Source organism: Rhinopithecus bieti, unplaced genomic scaffold, assembly GCF_001698545.2.
Source record: "Rhinopithecus bieti isolate Rb0 unplaced genomic scaffold, ASM169854v2 scaffold_18746, whole genome shotgun sequence".
Taxonomy (NCBI): domain Eukaryota; kingdom Metazoa; phylum Chordata; class Mammalia; order Primates; family Cercopithecidae; genus Rhinopithecus; species Rhinopithecus bieti.
Window position 1 is genome coordinate 899,478 of NW_016809365.1, and position 16,756 is coordinate 916,233.

Consider the following 16,756-nt stretch of genomic DNA (forward strand, 5'->3'; position numbering starts at 1 on the left):
ACTGCTGGATCACATGGTAGCTCTACTTTTAACTTTTTGAGGAATCTTCATATTGTTTTCCATAGCAGCAGTACTGTTTTGTCAATTGAAGGATGAATGGATAAAGGAAATGTGTTGTATGGAGAGGAGGGAATATTATTCATCCTTAAAAAATAAAGAAATCCTGCAATATGCAATAACATGAATTAACCTTGAGGACATTATGCTAAGTGAAATAAGCCACCAAGAAGGAAAAACACTGTGTGAGTCCACTTATATGAGGTATCTAAAATATTCAGACTCATAAAATCAGAGAGTGGAATTGTGGTTTCTAGGGGCTGGGGAAAGAGGAAAATGACAAATCACTAATCAACTGGTATAAAAGTATCAATTGTACAAGATAAATAAGTTCTACAGACCTGCTGTACAACATTGTCCTTATGGTTGGCAATATTGTATCTTACACTTGAAAATGTGTTAAGAGGATAGACCTCACATTAAGTGTGCTTACAACAACAACAAAAATTTTTTTTTAAATCGCCCAGCCCAGGCCCTAAAACTCTGTAAATACCCTTCCTTATTCTTTCATTTTCAGATACTTATACGATTCTGTCAAGGTGGTGTTCTTTCTTACTGTAGTTAATCTTATAAACTTGACTTTGCTTATCAATAGGTTTTTCTGGTGGTCCTTGGGGTATCTGACAGTTAATCAATAGATTAGTTCAGGCACATAAGAGTGACAGCTCAAAGACATCTATTCATTCTGAAAAGTAGGATCTAAAATTGAGAAAATTCTCAATACTTGGAATTACAGGATATCATTAAGTATTTCCAATAAACCAGATCCTCGGGCTAATATGGTTCCTCACACCTGACCTTTGGAACAGGATCCCATGTGTTTCGTGACCTTCTGGTCCCAGTGCAGGGCTCCTATCATAGTAAGTGCTTAAAAAAATAGACGCTGAAGAAGTGAAAGCACAATTAGTTTCATATTTGTATGAATGTGTTTCCATAGTAATTTTTTAATTTAAAAAATGGCTTATAAACATGACTTCCCGAAATTTTGTCCTCTAAGAAAGTTTTGAAGAGCCTGGCTTAAAATGAAAATATATTCATTGCTCAGCTCTATAATAAGCAAGGAGGCAATTTCCATGAGATTATTTGATACAATCCTTTTATAAGGAGCACATTTCTCACTAGAGGGAGCTCAGAATCCACCATTAAATGGCAAGACAAGCTAAATAAAATGTCACTTCACTTTAGGGAGAAAAGAGTCTGTTTGGATAAATATGACATTGATTTCCAGAAGTTGGAAATGTTTTATATGCCAATTTTTCCCATTGTTAACCTCTGCAATTCTAAACGACATAAAAGGGGAATAATATAAACTCTCATAATGATCAACCAATTAATTAATAAGCTAATATTATAAATAAGTACAGTGTAGGACAAATAAAAAGATATGGCATTATCTCTACCTGCTTGATGAAGGGTGGTGGTGAATATCCTAGTATTCATGAAAACAAGAAATTATATAAGGCAGTGGTAAATATGGGTATCTGGAAAAGCTGTTTGGAGAAATACAGTTTTGCTCTTTGCCCTTTTCCTGTGCCCACAGGTAACTCCCGGAGCATCTTCTCCTTTAAAGTTGCACCTTCTTGGGTACATTTGGGAAAAGGGGCTATCTCAAACCCACTCCTAAGCCAGCATGCCCAGTAACCTGCTTCTCTCCTATCATCCACTCCATCTCCTCTGACACCCTCAGCTCAGAATCGTGGAGCCACCAGTTCTTCCTCATCTACCACCTGACCTCAGCTGCCAACTCCTTCAATCTCAACAGCAATGTGAAGACTGTATTTGGAGGCTGGGTGCGGTGGCTCATGCCTATAATCCCAGCACTTTGGGAGGCCAAGGCAGGCAGATCACCTGAGGTCAGGAGTTTGAGACCATCCTGGCCAACATGGTGAAACCCCGTCTCTACTGAAGATACAAAAATTAGCTGAGTGTGATGGCAGACACCTGTAATCCCAAGCTAATCAGGAGGCTGAGGCAGGAGAATCATTTGAACCTAGGAGGCAGAGGTGGCAGTGAGCTGAGATCGTGCCACTGCACCCCAGCCTGGGCGACAGACTGAGACTCCGTCTCAAAAAAAAAGAAGCTGCTGGACAGTTTCAAGCATGAGAACACAATCCCAAGGGCCAGAACCAGGGTTGGGTGGTGGGGGCGGTTAGAAATGGTGAAGGAGCTGATGAGCTTGAGCTTGGGGCACAAACCCGGTCAAAGGTGGGAGGGTACTGGGCTGCAAACTCCAGCTGGCGGATGACCACTTCATTCACTGGGACCCTGTTCTGCTTCATGTCCTTCAAGATGTTGATGAGATAGGTGTAGTCCAGCTTCCTGACGGCTGCGTTGATGAGGNAGGCTGAGGCAGGAGAATCATTTGAACCTAGGAGGCAGAGGTGGCAGTGAGCTGAGATCGTGCCACTGCACCCCAGCCTGGGCGACAGACTGAGACTCTGTCTCAAAAAAAAAAAAAAAAAAAAAAATTGTATTTGGAGCAAAGTTTTGCTAAATCCTTGGAAGAAAACTTCACTGTATCTTAAAAGCACTTCATCCCATTCTCCCGTGTAACTGGGAACTTCTCACTGACCCTCATTTCTCTCAGATTCCAGAACTACCACTGTCCTCCACCCTCCACCTCAGATTCTGAAGTTTGTCTCCACCCTTTGAAATTCTTCACACTTCTCTTTACCCTAGGCTAGAGTTCCAAAATCTACCATGCATGCATATCCCAAATATTATATAGTATATATTTATACTAAAAAGCTATTCCTGTTTTATCTGAAATTCAAATTTTACCAGGTACTCTATATTTTTTCTAAATCGGGCAACTATCCCTCAGAGTCATCTCACTGCTTTCCCTGGGGACACAGGAGAGAACTCAGGATTCCTCCCCCTTTATTAAACAAGTTATCTTTATTTCATCCTCTCCCACCCAGGCAACACCCAGAGAAAATCACTTTTCTCACTTCTTTCCCTTAGAACAAATATTTGATTTGTTTTAAATAGCAGAGTATTTTCTATCTCCATCATATATTACCTATCTCTTAACATGTTTGCACTTAACAAGTTAGAGTGACTTGTTTTCCAGTTTTATTTTTGTGAGTGAACACAAATGTTTCAGAATTGCCTCATCCAACCATTTAGTTCATTGTGTTCATGTCAGCTGTGCACTAAACACTACACTAGGTACAGGATATCAAAATGAGTAAAAGAAGGGCTCTGTCTGGGGAGGCAGTGTCTTTTCAAATGGTGAAGTAAACAATGAGTCCACATTAGCAGATGGCTCTGAACTCGGTTGAGAACAGTAAACTCTGCCTGGCGTTTACACATTTTGGTTTAACATAGTTTGTGAGTCAGTGACTTTTGAAGAGAAAGGGCCTTCTAGAACAACAACACCACACTTAGACTGTCCTTAAGTAAACTGCTCCCTTTTAAACAACACTGGGAGTGAATTCTGTCCTGCTGACCACCTTTCCAATTGCAACAAACACCTAAAATGATTTTGGAAGCTGGCAGATAACCCTTTTTGAGGAGGTGCAGACAGAGATCCCCTTATGGTGAATAACTTCTACACTTAACCTTACTCACTGTGAATAGATTCTTAGTTTTCCTTTCGGGGGGCTGTTTAGGTTTCTAAATTTTGAGGTATCTAACGTTTACATGCTGTTACAATCTGATATGAAGTTCATCAATGATTAAGTTATTTGGACAATTTTTTAAGACTTCTTGAGGGTGATTAATACTTCTTAGTATCTGCTCTAGGACCTTGCTATTTAGAGTGATCCTCAGACAAGCATCCTTGCCTTCACCTGGGAGCATGCTAGAGATGAAGACTCTTGATTCCTACACAGAGCAGCTCAATCGGTATACATATGTCCAAACTATTTCCACGTGCTTTGAAGAACATAAGATTTTATGAGCACTAGTCTAGGGCTTAACATGGTGCCCGTGCTAGTAGGTGTATAATAAATGCTGATTGAATTGTACAGTATATTAATGTGTTTCCTTAAAAGTGCATAATGGAACACTCAATTTCTCTCCAATTACAGTCATGATCATCTTCCTCATTCTCCTGTTTCAAAATGCTAGTCTTAGCTGGACATGGGGGTACATGAGTGTAGTCCCCGATCCTCAGGAGGCTAAGGTGGGAGGATCACTGAGTCCAGTAGGTCAAGGTCGCAGTGAGCTGTATTCACATCATGGCACTGGGTGGCAGAGCGAGACTCTGTCCATAAAATAAAATAAACTAAAAATTATAGTCTCCTGTTTGGTTTAGCACTAACTGCAGATGTATAGTGTAATTTGGAAAGATGTCCTCCTCTGCTAAGGGAGAATAGAACAGTATCCATGGCAGAACTTGGGAATTCTGCATGGAAAGATGGCATCTGAAAAGCACTGAATCGAATGGAACCCACTTCTCCATCCCCAATCTTTAAAGTTTGTTCTAACTACAAGGAGCACTTGGTCCATGATAGGAAACTGTTCTTTCAGATACCACGAGTATCTCTATTCTCCAGAAATATCCTTTTCACACCATTTGCCAATTTTCTAAAACAAAAAAATCAAGTAGCTCTCTAACTTTACCTGGATTTAAAAAGAGAAGCCTCTCTTTATAATAAGACATTAATAAATTGTGACTAACTGATAATACTATATCATATAATTTCCCAAATTTACATCAATGGGTTTCAGTTTATTGAGAAAAGTCAAGAAAAAAGAAAAAGCCAAGAAAAAAGAAAAGCCAAGGAAAAAGAATTCTGGGGCAAGATCAATCAGAGAAACTTTGCTTCTTCTCTATTCCTTTGGTGAAATATAGTCAGTGATATGATGGTAAATGTTTAATGACTGGATATCTGGGAGAAACACCCAGACTTGTAAGGTCTCCCAATTTATATGGTATAAGTACTCCCATTATGACTGATTTCAAGCTGCAAATATGACACCACTAAACATGGAGTTGGTAACAGGTGTGCAGTAGCTCAACATTATATAGTATTTCTATCATGCAGATACAGTAGACATAAACCTCAATGGCACAGATAACAGTAAGAGTTAGTAGTAAAAGGAAGTGTTGAGTTTTGAGGATTTATTACTTTTATTCATAATATCTTTTAAGTAGTAAATTTATACAATTTAATGTTTAATAATGACTGCGTTAAACAACTGGTTCCTACAATTTCTGAATATTTTGCAACCAGCCGTCCAGAGTCCACAGGAGCTGACTCCAGCTCACCACTAAAGAGTATTTCACAGCTCAGACATTCCTAAGGAAAGGCTCTAATTGGTCTACCATGGTTCTGATAGCTCTTTTGACCCTGTTAGCCATGTCCCAGGAGGTGAACGTAGCTACAGAAACCTAATAGATGAGAAATTTCTGGAAGAAAATTGGCTTATTGGTGGAGTATATCCCCAAAAACATACTACAATGCCCATTTTACCTATGACTCTATCTAAATTAAGTTTAGCCTAAAGCTGCTTCCTTATATATTCTAAGTCCTCCAACCAATTATTAAAATACTATTCCTATGAGACTGCCCAAGCAAGAAATGTTTTTGAGCAACTGGAGCGTCCATAGTCAGTATAAAGAAGATTGATATGGCAATGGTCATCTGTGATAGTGGTTTCATACCTGTATGAATGCATGCTCTTTTAGGGATTTTTTAAAAATTTATTATCTCAGCACTATTTTAGGTGGATATCTCTAAGTTTTGACGTTTGCAAAGAATGCAATTTCTGGTGTACTGTACATGTTGGGACTTACATTTATAAAAATTATATTACTCATTTAAATGTATATAACGTAACCTAAACATTGAACCTATTTAATACTCAGTATCTCACTTAATAAATGTACAAACCATTTGCATCATTGCTTTTTCTCCTTGAATTCATAGTTCTATTCCCTACAACATTTTACCTACTGAAATATAGTTTATACTTGAAAGTCTTTCATTGATCAAATGATAGAAATCAGCTTACACTTGAAAGTTCTTCATTAATCAATCTACATTTTTCCATAAAAATGTATATGTAATGTATAATTATGTATGTTCTGGATTAAGTTATCTTTACAATTATTAATGAGAAATTAGCTCTGCTGGAAGTCAAGACCATACTGCAGCTCTGAGAAGTATTTTGAAGTGATTGCTACTTTATACTAATGACATCCAAACTCCACTTCCTCCTTCTGTTCCTCCTACTTCTTTAACAGGATTACTGAGGTACCTAATTGTTAAACTATCTAGCTTCTTGACATTATATAATACAAATCTGGCCCTGCTTCCCTTTGCTCTCCTTAAAATCTAGCACAAGCCCAAATCTTGGAAGAAACTCCATTCAACTCCCTCTTACCAATACACCACGGTTTCCTTGGTCTGTGCTTTCCTCTGCTGGGGCAAGCTAAATAAACCTAACTTTGTTTGACTTGGTATTCTCCTGGTAGCCTTTAACTGGTGGTTTCAACAATAGTATACACTTAACACAATATAAATACATCACAGTTTTTTAAGCAAAGATAATATTTGTTGAAAATGCATGTCTTGGCTGGGTGCAGTGGCTCATGTCTATAATCCCAGCAGTATGGGAAGCTGAGGTGGGCAGATAATTTGAGGGCAGGAGTTCAAGACCAGCCTGGCCAACGTGGTGAAACCCCATATCTACTAAAAAATCTACAAAAAATTAGCTGGGCGTGGTGGTGCACACCTGTAATCTCTGCTACTTGTGAGGCTGACAGAAGAATCGCTTGAACTGGGAGGCAGAGGTTGCAGTGAGCAGACATCATGCCACTACACTCCAGCCTGGGCAACAGAGCAAGAATCTGTCAAAAAAGAAAGAAACATAAAGAAAGAGAGAGAGAGAGAGAGAAAGAAAGAAGAAAGAAAGAGAAGGAAAATACATCTCTTAATGACAAATATAGCTCCTCCCATATTAGTTCATGCATCCATAGATAGATATTACTTATTGCTAGAATAGTTACTATTGTCAATTATGCTGTTATATTTTAATTTTATATTATGTAAGCACTGAGAAAACTCTCTACCTACGAAAAGTATGTCTTTTCAATATCAGTCATTTTCAGAATTCCTGAATTGTATGCAAAAATCACATTAATTAATCATCAAAAATTAGTTTGAATGGTCGACTGACCATTGGATTTGGTCTTCCCATTTTGTTGAAAGCAAAACATTGGAAACTGCCTGGTTTGCAAGAGGATTGTAATGAAAACATTAGTTAGTCATTTGTCATCTAGACAACAAAATGTCGGATGCTGCAGAGATTTTTACACATGGCATGTACTTTAGTATATTCAGGAGGGACACAGAATTATGCCTCTCCTTTGGAAGAAGAAAAGAACACTAATATTTGTCAAGGCAGCATGAATACAGTGGTTCTCAGCCAAACCAGTTTTAGCAAGAATGCATATGGAAGCTGTTAAGTTTAGCCTAAAGCTACCTCCTTATACATTCTAAGTTCAGCCTAAAGGTTTCTCCCTACCTAGTGAACTAGAACCTAACTAGATGCAGTAAACAGACTGCAACCTACTCTTGTGCCAAACACTGAGTTTTAGCAAATCAAAGCTGGCTAGCTGTTCAAATCATGTTCAAATAAGGCAAACGCTAAGCTGTAACCAATCTGGCTGTTTCTGTACTTTACTTCTGCTAAAAGAAAAACTTCAGCTGAATTAAATTTAAAGGAGTTTAATTGAGCAATGAAAGATTCGTGAATTGGGTAGCCTCCAGAATCACAGCAGATTCAGAGATACTCCAGGGATGCCTAGTGGTCAGAACAACTTTGTAGACCAAAAAAAAAAAAAAAAAAAAAAAAAAAAACTGGGGGGAGGTGTGGAATTGATGTACAGAAATCGAAAGTGAGGTACAGAAACGGTTGGATTGGTTACCAGTTGGTGTTTGCCTCATTTGAACACAGTTTGAACACTCAGCAGTGTATCAGTGGTTTAAGTATGGCTGCTGGGATTGGGCAAGACTGACCTAGTTAACCTAATTTAGGTTTTCAATCTTGTCTACCTATTGTGAAAGTAAAATTTTGGGGCCCCCAAATTACAAAGCTAAAGGGAAAAATAAAGCTGGGAACTGCTCAGGGCAAAACCTGCCACTCAATCTATTCAAAGTCATCCCTCTGCTCACTGAGATAGATGCATATTCTGATTGTCTTCTTTGGAAAGGCTTATCAGAAACTCAAAGTAATACAACTATTTGTCTCTCACCTTCCTGTGACCTGGAAGCCCCCTCCCTGCTTTAAGTTGTCCCCACCTTTCTGGACGGAACCAGTGTACATCTTACATATATTGATTGATGTCTCATGTCTCCCTAAAATGTATAAAACCAAGCGGTGCCTCGACTACCTTGGTCACATGTCATCAGGACTTCCTGAGGCTGTGTCACGGGCGTGTGTCATTAACCTTGGCAAACTAAACTTTTCTTTTTTTTTTTTTTTTTTTTTTTTTTTTTTTTTATTTCTTGAGACGCAGTCTCGTCTGCCGCCAGGTTGGGAGTGCAGTGGCCGCAGATCTCAGCCACTCAGCTCCGCCTCCTGGGTTTACGCCTTGTCCGTGCCTAGGCCTCCCGGTAGCTGGGACTACCAGGCGGCCCGCACCTTGCCGGCTATGTTTTTTGTATTTTTTTTTTTAGTAGAGATGGGGGTTTCCACCGGTGTTAGCCAGGGATGGTCTCGCTCTCCTGACCTCGGGTTGATTCCGCCCGCGCGTTGGCTCCAAAAGTGCTGGGATTACAGGCTTGAGCCACGCGCAGCGCGCGGGCAAACTAAACTTTCTAAATTCAGTTGAGAACTGTCCCAAAATTTGGGATCACATCTGTTATGTTAATGTTCTCCACGAGGATTCGATATAAGGAAGTACTTTGAGGCCTTTAAGACATACTTTAGTTTCTGTACCTCACTTTCGTTTTTCCATCCATAAATCTTCCACTAGGTGGCTGGCTACGCTTAAAGCCTCTCTGAACCTATTCTGGTTTAGGGGGAGTGTGATTTGCTCAATTAAACTCTGTTTAATTTGTTTAAGGTTTTCTTTTAACAAAGCTGAGAGTCTGGAAATTTAATCCCTTAAAATATCCACTTCTGTGAAGCCCTTGGAAAGTCTTGTTCTCTAAAGCAGAGGCAGAAACGTCGTTGAGCACGGAACTAACTGCAGCAAGATGAATTAAATGAACTGGATGAATTACTCTAGATGTAGACAGTCAGAGGCACCCAAATAACAATAGGTTTTACCAAAAGGATCAACCACTCAAAATTCATGGTGCAGGCTTCCTTTCTGTAGACAGAGCTTAATGAATATAGTAAAAATTTGCCTCAGACAATAGCCTTTTTTTTTGTTTTTAGATACTTTCCTTAAGGGTGAAAGCATTTAACCAGGACTTCTCTTGAAGTCCTGCTGCCTGAGAGTAGTCGTTTGATTTTTGCTAGTCTGTATGCATTCTTTATGTACAGGCTTTACTGTTTTTCTCTCAGAGGCATCTCCTCCTACCCCGAGCGTTACACTACTGGGGTTTCGTTTGTTTTACATCGTGGTTGGAGGGGGCTCTTTCTCCGGAAAATAAAAGACAACGGATCTGGCTCCAGTCCAGGACGGAGAGCATAAAGCCTAATTCACAAGGAGAGCACGTGAGTTCTGCTCTCCCTGGGACTCAGCCCGGAGAGGCCGTGGAAATCTCTAGATGTCAGGCCACGCAACCTAAACTGGCAAAAAGCAACGCTTTGCCTTTCCAGACCCAGACCCCAGAACAGAATTCGGCCAACCACAGCCAAGAAGGCAAAGCACGCAGGCGCAGACATTGAAGCGGGTAGTAGAAGGCTGGCGGACCGGCGCGCGCACTCGGCGACCGGGAGAGGCGGTAGCGCGCGCTGGGGGCGGGTACTGAAGCTCTGGCCTGGGGTTCACCGGGTCATAGGGCTCCGGGAGCTTCGGCCTCGGCCATGGCTCACAGGCCGAAAAGGACTTTTCGGCAGCGCGCTGCTGATTCCAGCGACAGCGATGGCGCTGAGGAGTCGCCTGCTGAGCCTGGGGCGCCGAGAGAAGTTGCGGCCCCGGGTTCTGCGGAAGAAGGGCCGCCCTCTGGAGGAGGCCGCGCGCCGGTGGCTGGACGGCCTCACCGGGTTCGGGGCCCTGGTGGCCGGGGCCGGGTCTGGGCGAGCTCCCGGCGCGCCAAGGAAGCGGCTCCCCGCGAGAACGAAGGCTCGGGTGTCCAGAGTGACGCGGGGAAGAAAGGAGGTGACGGCACAGGGCGGGAAGGGGCCGCGGGGTCTCTGGATCCTTCTCTAGGGGTTCTGTAACTTGCTGCCGACCATCAGCCGTGCTAAGACCAAGTCCTGAAGGTAGTGAGCGAGAAAACAGCTCGAGCACTCGCCCGCTGCCTGCATCTACCTTTTGGACTCCTTAGGCGAGATAAAACAATCCTGTATAGTTGGGAGGCTCTTCGTTTTCACCATCAGATGACTCCACCAGTTATAACTAACACAGTTATCAAAGTTTATGAAGAACCTAAATTGTCACAACAGAATTCAATAATTTCAGATACTATTAAGTAGGCAGAAGTTATATGTACCTTTTAGACACTTGCCCAACTTATCTTTCTTGAAAACATTTAGCCAGAATAATACAAGAATCTAGGTTTTGGAACATTCCCCCTTGCTTGTTTTCTTTTTTCACCAGTTATTTGCAAAACTATTAAAATAATATATACAACACAAAGAAGCATGATAGAGATTCATGACACTGTAGATTGTGCCAGTAATGGTGTTAAATATAGTGTCATTTTGAAGTACCTTTGAGTTCTTAAATGCAGATGTAAGGCAGCATAAAGTTGTTTACATAAAATGTGCTGCTCTGAGTTTGAATTGTAGCTTAATGAGGAATACGGTTTTTGGTTAGTCTTGAGATCCAGAATCTTCCTACTATTTTTTATTCTCATTAAAGTGATTTTTATTAATTTATTGAGAAGTAAAAATTGTATATACTTATGGCATACAACATGATGTTTGAAATGTGTCTACAGTGACTAAATGGAGGTAATTAACATTTGCATTACCTTAGGTACTTACTTTTTTTGTGGTGAGAACACTTAATATCTACTCTTAGTAATTTTCAAGTATGCAATGCGTTATTAACTTTAGTCACCGTGTTGTAAAATAGGATTCATCTTGTCTAATTAAAATGTTGTGCCCTTTGACCAGTATCTCCCCAACCACTCTCAATCCCAGTTCCTGCTAACCACTACTCGACTTTCTGCTTCTGTGACTTCTGATTTCCACTTTTTTAGATTACACATGTGAGGTCATGTGGTGTTTGTCTCTCTCTGCCTGTCTTATTTCAGGTAATATAGTGTCCTTCAGGTTTGTGATCTTCGTGATTTCTTGGTCTTTCTTGTGACCTTCTATTTGTCTAAAGTTTTCATGACCTTTTATATTTGTTTTCTGGTGAAACTTTGTAGATGAACGTTGAAGTAAGGAGTTGCCTTTTCTCTTGCCTTCTAGAATAGTGTTTCTCAAACTTTTTGGGATTTGGACCTCCTTTAGACTGTTAGAAATGATTAAGGATTCCAAAGAGCTTTTGCTTCAGTAGGTTATACCTATCAGTATTTACCATACTACAATTAAAATTTATTAATTCACTTAAAAAATCTATTACATGTAAGGATAAGTAAGATTTTTGTGAAAATTATTGCACAAAAAAAGGAAGAGTAGCATTGTTTTCAATTTGCAGATCTCTTTAATGTCTGGCAAAATATTAATAGAAGACAGCTGAATTCTCATAGCTGTTTCTGCTTTTCATCTGTTGTGCTATTTTGGTTTGGTTGAAGTATTTGAAGAAAATACAGCCTCTGACAGATACATGATTAAGACAAGTACTTAATAACCTTTTTAGATCATTGAGAGTGTTGTGCTTTAGTATAACAAAGCTCAACAAGTAATAGACTAACCCTTCTTAAAAGTTAGTTGTGGGCAGGGCGCAGTGGCTCACATCTGTAAGCCCAGCACTTTGGGAGTCCCAGGCAGGCGTATCAAGAGATCAGGAGTTCGAGCCCAGCCTGGCCAACATGACGAAACCCCATCTCTACTAAAAATACAAAAATTAGCTGGGCATGGTGGCGGGTGCCCATAATCCCAGCTACTTGGGAGGCTGAGGTTGCAGTGAGCTGAGATTATGCCACTGCACTCTAGCCTGGGTGACAAAGTGAGACTCTATCTCAAAAAAAAAAAAAAAGTTGCCAAATGGAATCTTAAACCATATGATTAAATTAAATTTGAGGTGCTCTTACATTAAAACTCTGTTCTGTTTTATACTTTGGATCTTTTACTCATGAACGATTGGTAACATCTTGCATTATTTGAAAAGTATTCTTTAGATGAGTTTGCAGATCTTACAAATGTTGGAGCATTTTATTGTACAATACCAAAAAAACTCAGTTACTATTACCACTGATTAATCAGTCTAAGCATTGGAAAGCCATTAGGTTCACAGTAGAGAATATACGTTTTCCAAAATCCCAATTTTCACTTGAAATCTCTCATTTTGGAAGTGATAGGCACAACTGGGCTCATGTTTGAGAAAATGTTTGTCAGATAGCCGTGTCTGAATAACCAGTTTGTTAGTCATTCGGGTAAAATGGTGACGCTTCTTAAAAACAATGTCTAGTTCAGCTTGCAACTCAGTCACACAAATGCTTTTCCTTAAGGCAGCCATTGCATTTCAAGATGCAGCAAAAGTGTCTTATGAATACTTTGATTTTGTCACAAAGAATATTAAACGTGTGTACTCAAGGGTCAAAATTTAATAAAATAACAATTTTGTAATTACTTCATTAAGAGCAACTGGCTTTTTTCTGCCAATGTGAGGTAGTGAAAAATACCATAACTGCTACTACAAATTGATTCATTTATGCTAAGGATCTAGCAGTTTTACCCACCACTGCCTTTACTTCATTATATAGATGTCAACATGGTAAAAAGAACAAATAACATGTTATTATTGTGATGAAAGTAGTTTTGATTTCACAGACTCTGAAAGAGTCTCAAGGACCTCCAGGGATTGATAAACCATGCTTTGAGACCCACTGCTTTGGTGTTAATCCACTTTGGAAACAGGTATGGGTTATCATAAATGGCAATATCTAAGAAAGATGTGAGCTGCAGCTATTTTTTTTAAGTGTTTTAAATTTTGATTTTACTCCAGCCTTTTTTGAACTGTATGTAGGTCTTTTAACTAAGGTAGAAAATTAAAAGTAATGAGTACTATGTAATCTTATGTTTTAAGGTTACTCATAAAGATTGCAAATTTATTGTGGATTAACCAAACCCTTTCTTGTCAGTAATGTCAAGAATTCCTTTATTTTGTTCATTTAATTTTCACAACACCCCTGTGGGTTTTATCTTGGTGTTATCTTTGTTTAACAGATTAATTGAATTTAACAGACTATTTGACCTTCCAAATCATGCATTGAAAAGATAGACCCATGGTTTAGTTTTGACCAAAGTGCTCATTACAGTATTTCTTGCCACCAGCCACTGAAATATGGCATACTATAAAGAGAGCCTACATTCTGAAGTTGGATGGGATTAGATTGAAAGCCCTACTTCTCCATTTCCTGAGTTGGTGTTCTTTATCCTCCTAATCCTTAGTGAACTCATCAGAAATAGTATTTACTTTATAGAATTACAAGTATTAAATAAGTCATGTAAAACAGGTTTTAACGTGCCTAGTACATAGTATACATTAAATATTTTTCTTTTCTACTTACTCACAATCATTACTTTTCTAAATATTACTTCAATTTTGTCTCTTTTTTTTCTCTAATGCCTCCTTCCCTCTTCTCATTGCATCTTTTTGGAAATATATTATTAGATGCCTAGTTAATACAAATACAAATAGGGTTTTTGTACACTTAGTAGATCATTCAGTTGCTTAAGAAAGAAAGTTGGAGGAAGATCAATATGTCTACTTTAATATGTGGAGTAGGATTAAAACACCATATTATACATATGCCATGTGTTGTTCAGAATTTCAATTATTAATTACATTATTTTGATTCTTTTTTGTTATTTTTTTTTTAATGTCCTGTTAGAATCCAGAGTCTTTGATATGTCCACAGATGAAGAGGATGAAATACATCACTCCTCAGAAAGTAAGGATGATCAGGGTTTGTCTTCTGACAGCTCTAGCTCTCTTGGAGAAAAAGAACTTTCATCAACAGGTTAGTAATTTGTATGATTTTGGTTAAGAATTTTATTTTAATATAGTGTTTTGATATAGTTATTAATAACATATTAAAAACTCTGGTGACATATGGGGCAAGTAGGTCATTAAGGATAATTGTCAGAGTGCCAGAATTGACTGCTCATTTTTATTACATTTTAACATGCACAGGTCAGACAGCTTGTAAGTAGCAGGGCTAGGATTCAAACCCAGTCTGTTCTAGAGCCTGTATTCTTCTTAACCACTGTGCTATGCTGGGTGATTGATACTGATACCTAAAGGATGGTATGAATTTGTCAGGGAGGATGTTTCATGTATAGGATGTAGCATATCTGAAACTTTAGGGAAGGTATGTAATATGTGCAGGAAGCTAAAGATAGCTCTGTTTGGCTGAAAGTATTTGGTTGGGAGTTTAAGGAAAAGAAGAAAACAGGAAGGACAAGTTGGAGTCAGATGATATAGGGCTTAGGGAACCACTGAAAATTTGATACAGGTGACATGAATGTTTTTGTGTCTTAGAAAGATCAGTCTAGTTTAGGAGTGGCAAATCTGGCCCACTACATATTTTTGTAAACAAGATTTTAGTAAAACACAATCAGTCTTTCAGCTACTTATTATTTGTGTGTGCTTTTGCACTGCAGTAGCAGAGTTGAGAAGTTTCATCAAAGACCCTATAGCCCACAGAGTCAAAAATATTTATCTGGCGTCTTCAGAGGTTTATAACGTGTTTTGTGCTGTGGAGTCCTTTTTCAGTCTAGAGAAGCCTAAGATCCCTTCTGAGAAAATAAAGTAAAATACATAGCTTTGTAAAGGAAACACATTTTAGTGAAATAAAATTATTAAAATATATTTTATAATGCTTGTAATATAGTAATAAGTGCTTCTTTATTAGCCTATTAAATAACAACAACCAGTAGCTCTGTAACCTTGTAATTTTGTTTCTTCTCCATGTACGCAAGGTACAGAAATACTAAGTGATTAAGCCAGTGTGAAGAACTGAAATCTAGTAAACGGGTAAAGCCTTGTCTAGATTCTAGATACAGTGCTATTCAGTAGAATTTTCTGTGGTTTGGAAAAATTTTCTGTCTTCACTGTCCATATGGTAGCCACTGGTCACAAGTGGCTATTGAGCTCTTGAAATGTGGCTATAGTGAGACTGAGAAATTGAATTTTTAGTTGTATTTGAATAGTCACATGGGGCTAGTGGCTACTGTACCAAACAATGCTACTATAAAAGATGGTGGATTAGACCAGGTGCGATGGCTCGCATCTGTAATCCCAGCACTTTGGGAGGCCTAGGCGGCTGGATCAGCTGAGGTTGGGAGTTCCAGACCAGCCTGGCCAAAATGGCGAAACCCCATCTCTACTAAAAATATAAAAATTAGCCAGGCATTGTGGCACGCACCTGTAATTCAAGGGGCTGAGGCAAAAGAATTGCTCGAACCTGGGAGGCAGAGGTTGCAGTGAGCAGAGATCACGCCAGTGCACTCCAGCCCAGGCGACAGAGCAAGACTCCATCTCAAAAACAAAAAAAGATGGTGGATTAAACAACATAAGGCAGTGGTTGTGAAGTGTAGGCAGCACTGGCCCCACCTAAGGAGAGAGGGCAGCATTTGAAAATGTATGGGATTATTTAAATGATTATAGTGGTTGAGTTGTTGCTGGCACGTAGTGCCCTACAGGCAAGGATTGATAAATGTCTTACAGGAGTGCAGAACAGTTCAGCAGGGTGAATTGCCCCTCCCCCACTGATTAAAAATTGAAAACTTGTCCTGTGAGGAACACCTGAAAGTTCAAAGGACTTACTGGCTAGAGAAGAAAAGATGGAGGAATGTGTTCATTTTAAGGGCACGCATGTGGAAGAAAAGCATTTATTTGTGTTCGGAAGGAATATCTGCCTCGAAATAGTCCCTCTAGCAGAGACTGCTTGTTATTAATAGAAGATGATAATTTACCTCTCAGCCCTAGATGATGGTATATCAGATAGGAGGATGTATGTGAAGAATTATTCATAAGTTATAAATTTGTAAAAACATGATGTGTTTATTATTGAACAATATGCTGACATTATTGATTCATCCCTTGTCTGCTCAGCATCTGCTGTGTGAGAACCCTTGAACTAGGTATTGAATATGCAGAAACAGGACAGATGCAATATTCTTCCTTGAACTTTTACGTCTTTATTTTCACTTGAGCGGTTACCTTTATGTAGCACTAATATCTTACTACTGTGTCCCATTGCTTGTGACTTACTAATTAAACCCTACCAAGTCATCTCAGGAAAATCACTTCCAAAATAAGAATTTCTGTGTCCATATTCATATACTTGAGTATTTGAACCTAACTGTCTTATCTTAACCCTGCCTGCACATTAAAATCCTCTAGGGAGCTATAAAAACATACTTTGCCCAGCTCTGCCTCAGATCAACATCTGAATTGCTGGTGTAGAGGCCTGGGTATGTCAAGCTTCTCAGGTGACTGTGATGTGTA

General features: G+C 39.2%; 1 protein-coding gene across 4 annotated transcripts in view; it reads left to right on the top strand.

Moving 5' to 3' along the window:
* Positions 1-9,865: 9,865 nt before the first annotated feature.
* GCFC2 (GC-rich sequence DNA-binding factor 2) overlaps positions 9,866-16,756 on the top strand; it is a 57,399-nt gene continuing 50,508 nt past the window's right edge. For 3 of the 4 annotated variants that reach the window (XR_001888619.1, XM_017889209.1, XM_017889206.1), the window contains exons 1-2: positions 9,866-10,285; positions 14,136-14,264. Coding sequence is in view for 3 of the 4 variants with exons in the window: in XM_017889209.1 (XP_017744698.1) it covers positions 9,991-10,285; positions 14,136-14,264 (424 nt within the window). In the remaining variant the exon portion in view is untranslated. The remainder of the gene's footprint in view (positions 10,286-14,135; positions 14,265-16,756) is intronic. The other variant, XM_017889208.1, reaches the window with a different exon arrangement.